Raw genomic sequence first — 5,973 nt, 5'->3', positions numbered from 1 at the left:
CACTCTTTCAACTCAACTTTTCAATAATCCAGGAGAGTTCAGGTTTCAACCAAAATCATTTTTAAAATAATAGATAACATCTCTCTGTAAACATCATTATATACTAAAGTACCATACAGATAATTGCTGCTACTGCTAAGGACCAACTCATAACCATCAGAGCCAGACTGGAAGGGACCTGAAATCATTTAGTAGTCCAGTAGTTTTGAAATTGAAGAGTGATGAGGGCTTTGCCCTCTATGGCATCTCCAAAAAACAATGTAAAAAAACCTCATCGATCTCATCCAATTACTTCATTCTCATCTTACAGATGTCCCCGAGATCCAGGGAAACAGGCACTAGTTCAGTGTCATATTGTTTCTTACTAGCAGAATAAAATCCAGAAGCAAAGTCTCTGGTTCTTTTGCCATGGGAGCCTCTAAGCTCCAGAGTCCCCATTCCTCCCCCACCCCCTCAATTCCAATTCCCTTGACAGCAGAAGCACTTACAGCTTCAATCTCTTCTTCCTCTTCATCAATGGTAGACACAGTAACAGAGCTGAACTTGCCCATGTCTTTAGTCCGTTTGGTCATCATCACCTTAGCGGCAGGAAGAGGAGTCAGTCTAGTTCACCACAGGAGGATCCAGGAGCCTTGAGCGAGTGTGTGTGTCTGCCAGAGACACCTACCTCTTTGGGGCATACTGGCCATTCAAAAAGTGCCAGTGTTTTATTTTCATTATATCTTTCTTTTCCTTTTTGTTTTTGAATTTAAAATTTTTCCTTTTCTTTTGAAAATTTTTTCCATTTTTCAATTTTTTCTTTATACATAATAGAATGTGTGTGCGTGAGAGACAGAGAGAGAGTGAGAAAGGGAGACAGAGGGAAAGAAAGAGAGAGAGAGAGAGAGAAAGAGATGAGCACCCTGTGGTCATGCTGTGATCCCCCTTCCTCCAGTCCATTGGATTTGGGGCACTTGCGTACATGCCCAGCATGTTTCAGGCTGACTAGGCCAGCAATTCGAACTGTGGTAGCCATGTGGGATCCAGCTTCTCTTGAGGAGTACGTTACTGTTGTGCCATGGAGCTGGCCTTTATATTTTTCTAACATGTGTCATCAAAGGTTTTTTCTTTTTTTTTCTTTTTTTTTTTAGAGGTTTTTTTGGTTTTGTTTTTGTTGTTTTGTTTTGTTTTTTGCTATAGGGCGCGTGTGCTTGCCAGACAGACAGAGAGAGACAGAGAGACAGAAAGAGAGAAGTCACCCCCCAGGGGGATGGCCACGCTACAATCCTCTCTCCTCCATTCTCCTCTCGGGATCTTGGGCATGCACGCACACGCGCCCGGCGTGAGTTTAAGCCACCAGGTCCGGGACATGAACCGGGGTTGATTATGTGGGAGCCCAGCGACATAGCCAATATGCTAACTGCTGGTCCCAAAGGTTTTGTCTTATTAAAAATTCAAGATAGTAGGCACAAGCACGAGAGAGGGAGAAACACCCTCCACATGCGGTCCGATCATGCCATGATTCCCTTCCTTCAGTGCTCCAGCCCATTGACCCTTGGCACTCAGGTGTGTGCCCTGTGTGTTTCAGGCAGACTGGGCCAGAGATTTGAACCATGGTAACCATGTGAGATCCGGCTCCTCTTTCTTACTTTCTTTTCCTTTTCTTTCCTTCCTTCCTTCCTTTAATGTCTTCCTTTCTTTCCTTCTTTCCTTCCTTTCCTTTCCTTTCCTTTTCTTCCTTCCTTTCTTTAAATTTGCCAAATGGCACACATGCTTACCCAAGAGAGACAGAGGGACAGAGGGAAAGCACTATTCACAGTGCATGGATATACTACAATCCCTTCTCCTCCATTTCTCCCTACTTTTGAGATTTGGGGCATACAGGCACGCCTGCCTGGTGTGTTTTTCAAGCCACTGGTTCTGGGACTTGAACTGGGCATCAGCCATATGGGATCCAGCTCCCTTGGGCTGCTCCCATGGGCTGGCCCAGATATCCAGCTTCTCTTGAGAGTGCATTACCAGTGCAATACAGAGCCACCCTGCATTATATATTTCTAACGTTTGCCATCAAGGGTTTGGTTTGGTTTTGCTTTTCATTCATGATAGAATGCATGTGTGTATACATGAGAGTGAGAAAGAGAGAAAAGGGGGCCAGGGGGAGAGAGAGAGTGGGAGAGAGAAAGAAACAAGCACCCTCCACAGGGTCTGGTCACGCCACAATCCCCTTCCTCCAGTCCTTCAGCCTGGGCACTTGCACACATGCCCAGGGTGTTTCAGACTGGGTTAGAGATTCAAACCACAGTTACCCTGTGGGATCTGGCTTCTCTTGAGTAGCCCTGCCATCAATGGTTTTTAAAGTATATTTTGAAATTAGCCTAATTAATTCCATTTTTAATTGTTCACACTGGAATAAGAAATTGTGAAATGAATAAATATAAATAAAAACCATACAATATCTACTCTTACAAGGCCATTATAGGAAAGAAAAAAGAACACATAACAGGTGTTAGAATTCTGCAACATCTCATTATAGAGATTGAGCATCCATAATCCAAAGAACCAAAATCCAAAGCATTCCAAAATCTGAAACTTTTTAAAACACACATGATACCCCAAGTGGAAAATTCTACAACTGACTTCATGTGACAGACTGCAGTCAAACTGCTGCAACACACAATTACTATAGATTAATACCAATACCTTCAGGTTACATATATAAGTATATGAAATATAAATGAATTGTGTGTTCAGATTTGGGTCTCATCCCTAAAATAGCCTATAACAAATATGCAAATAGTCTAATGTCAAAAAAAAAAAACAAAACCCAAAATCTGAAATCCAGAACAATTCTGGTCCTAAGTATTTCAGATAAGGGATAATCAACTTGTACACAAAAATGGCATCATTTTAACAAAGAATGCATCCATAAAGGGCACTTTCTCATACACTATAATCTTATTTTAAAATCTGGGACTAAATCAATAGCTATTTTAAGCAGTCTGCCTCCTTAGACGATAGATTACCTTCTTAGGAGGCTCTTGTTTTTGAGTATATATATTGGTTTTACCAAAACCCTGGCCAAACTTGACGACTGCTCCATCCACAATGAAGGTCACGGGGGCATTCTTCGGCTGAGACTGGTAGAACAGTGGTAGTCCACACCTGCAAAGAGCACAGTGAATCTCTGGGAGACCCCAGAATCTAAACCCCCAACAGCACTTCACAAAGTATGCTTAGACTCTGGGAATATTTTTTGTTTGTAGATAAGCTCATGATTAGCTTTTCTCAGTATTCCCAAAACTACTCGGTAAGGATCACTTAGATGCTTGTAAAACTGCTGATCAGCTTCCTAGGTCTTGCCTCAGAAGGTACTGATTCAGCAAATCTAGGGGTTGGGGAGGCTGGGAATCTGTCACTTTAATCAGTACCCCAAGTGATTCTTCTCATTAGACAAGTTTGGGACATGCTGGCTCATGTTACTGATTGCTTTCCAGTCAAAACTGCTATTCTTAGGACCAGCAGTTAGCATAATGGCTATGTTGCTGGACTCCCATGTAGTTGACCGCAGTTCAAGTCCCGGACCCGGTGGCTTAAAACTCACGCTGGGCAGGTGTGCGTGTGCGCCCAAGATCCCAAGAGGAGAATGGAGGAGAAGGGAGCCATCCCCCCAGGGGGTGATTTCTCGCTTTCTGTCTCTCCATCTCTCTCTGTCTGTGTGGCAAGCGCACACACCCTTTAGCAAAAACCTCTCAAAACAAGAAGTAAAGAAAACAAAAAAACCCCTGCTATTCTCAGGCATCTGAGTAACTACCTTGCATGTTTTGTCTATTTTGTTTTGTTTTGTTTTGTCTTCACAGTGTTAACTGCTCTACTACAGTGGTAGGCAAACTAACCCCCATAGTCATCGCCACTTTCTTTGGCTGGCCATTATACTTTTTGAGCTAAATAAAGTAGATGTCTATGATATAATATAACCAGCTTAATCAATCTAATGTAACCAGGAAAAAAAAATGTCTTATCCGTTTCCCTCTGCTTTAATTCTTGTCTGTGTCCTCTAAGAGCAAAGTTACATCAAGATTGTACTTAAAGGGTTTTTTTGAAGAATTATTTTATTCAACTTCGTTTATTTGTTTGTTTTAATTTGACCGGAAAGGGAGAAAGAGAGAGAATGAGAAAACAAGCCACCAGGTCTGGGACTCAAACAGCGGTCGACCATGTGAGAGTCCATTGCCCCTAACCACCATGCCACCTGCCGGCCCCCTTATTATAGTTTAATATTCTCACTATTAACAGCCTAATGCTGGGAATAATTACATTTGCTTTAAGTAATATTGTCTAAACCAAGAATCTTAGGTCAATAGTCTTATAACTGGCTCTATAAATAAGTCTGGATTAAATTACACATGTAACATTTACCGTATGACCCTGCAATCCCACTTAAAGAGAAAATACGTTGTTCCCACCAAGATTTACACTCAAATGTTCATACCTTTATTGGTAAGAGCCCAAACCAGAAACAACTCAAATGCTTTTCAATGGTTGAATAGGTGAACAAACTGTGGCCCAATGGAATATTACTTAGCAATAAAGAGGAAAGGATGATTAATTCATGTAACAACCCAGATGAATCTCAAAAGCATTACACTAAGTGAAAGAAACCAGGTCCGAAGATACATATTGTTTCTAGTAGGAGACATATTGTAGCACTAACATAAGTTTTAGGAAAGGCAAAACTGCCATGACAGAAAGCAACTCCCTGCCTGCCTGGGGAGCAGGGTAGAAGAAGGGGGCCCACTGCAAAGGGCACAGCGAGGTGCTAGAAATACTTTTATATCATGATGACAGTGGTGGCGCACAACTATATACTTCTGTCAAAACTCATGGAAGTGGGGGCCAGCAGGTGGTGTGGTGGTGAACTCGCTAGAATTCCCAAATGGCCAACCAGAGTTCGAGTCCTGAACATGGCGTCTTGCTTTCTCTCTGTCTTTCTTTCTCTGGCAAAACGCATGTAATAATAATAATAATAATAACAAATACAATAATTCTTTAAAAAAACTCATGGAAATGGATACACAAAATGGGCCAATCTGATATTGTTATAAATTACATCTCCATTTTTAAAAAGTTATACAAAGTTATTGGGACCAGCAGGTAGCATGGTTATTAGGGTGATGGACTCCTACATGGCCAACCACAGTTCAAGTCCCAGACCTGGTGACTTCAAAATCATGCTGGGTGCATGTGTGTGCATGCCCAAAAATCCCAAGAAAAGAGTGGAGTAGAAGGAATTATGGCATGGCTATCTGCCGTGAAAAGTGATTTCTCACTTTCTCTCTCTCTCTCTCTGTCTCTCTCTCTCTCTGTCTCTCTCCAGCAAGCACATGCACCCTATGGGAAAAAACTAAAATAAAAAAAAGTATACTATGTTAAAAACTCATTTTGTGGACAGCTGGGCAGGGATGAAACTGGTTAGACTTTTTGGGGAGCGTATTGGTATTTTTGTAGCTGAAGCTTGAAGGCAGTTGAGATTATAAGGATAAAGACATAAAAGAGAACTATATTGAAATAATTATTTTCTAACACATTATGTCTCTACTTGCGAGTACTTGGAGGAACCCACACAGTTAATACTTACTTTGCACACTTCTTTCTGTACTGCCGTTCAATGCCTTCAGGCCTGCATAAAAAAAATAGAAGTTAAAAAGTAAAGAGACTGGGACTGGCAGGTGGCGTGGTGGTTAAGGGTGATGGACTTCCACATGGCCGACTGCGGTTCAAGCCCTAAACCGGGCGGCTTGCTTTGCTTTTTCATTTTCTCTCTCTCTCTCTCTCTCTCTCTCTCTCTTTCTTTCTCTGGTCAAATTAAAATTAATAAATAAATCAGCAAATAAATAAAGTTAAATTAAAAAAATACGTAAAAAGACTGGGTGGGGCCAGCAGATAGTGTGGTAGTTGAGGCGCTGGACTCCCACATGGCCAAATGCAGTTCAAGTC

General features: G+C 41.7%; 1 protein-coding gene across 1 annotated transcript in view; it reads right to left on the bottom strand.

The window, feature by feature from the left end:
* STEEP1 (STING1 ER exit protein 1) overlaps positions 1 to 5,973 on the bottom strand; it is a 28,055-nt gene that overhangs the window by 5,233 nt on the left and 16,849 nt on the right. Inside the window, exons 3-5 of the mRNA XM_006168261.2 lie at positions 5,615 to 5,656; positions 3,003 to 3,141; positions 489 to 578 (exon numbers count right to left, since the gene is read on the bottom strand). Coding sequence (XP_006168323.1) covers positions 489 to 578; positions 3,003 to 3,141; positions 5,615 to 5,656 — 271 coding nt within the window. The remainder of the gene's footprint in view (positions 1 to 488; positions 579 to 3,002; positions 3,142 to 5,614; positions 5,657 to 5,973) is intronic.

Source organism: Tupaia chinensis, unplaced genomic scaffold, assembly GCF_000334495.1.
Source record: "Tupaia chinensis unplaced genomic scaffold, TupChi_1.0 Scaffold145659_1, whole genome shotgun sequence".
In the NCBI taxonomy this organism is placed as follows: domain Eukaryota; kingdom Metazoa; phylum Chordata; class Mammalia; order Scandentia; family Tupaiidae; genus Tupaia; species Tupaia belangeri.
The sequence above is the reverse complement of the archived record's forward strand: the minus strand, read 5'-3'. Positions and strand labels throughout refer to the sequence as shown.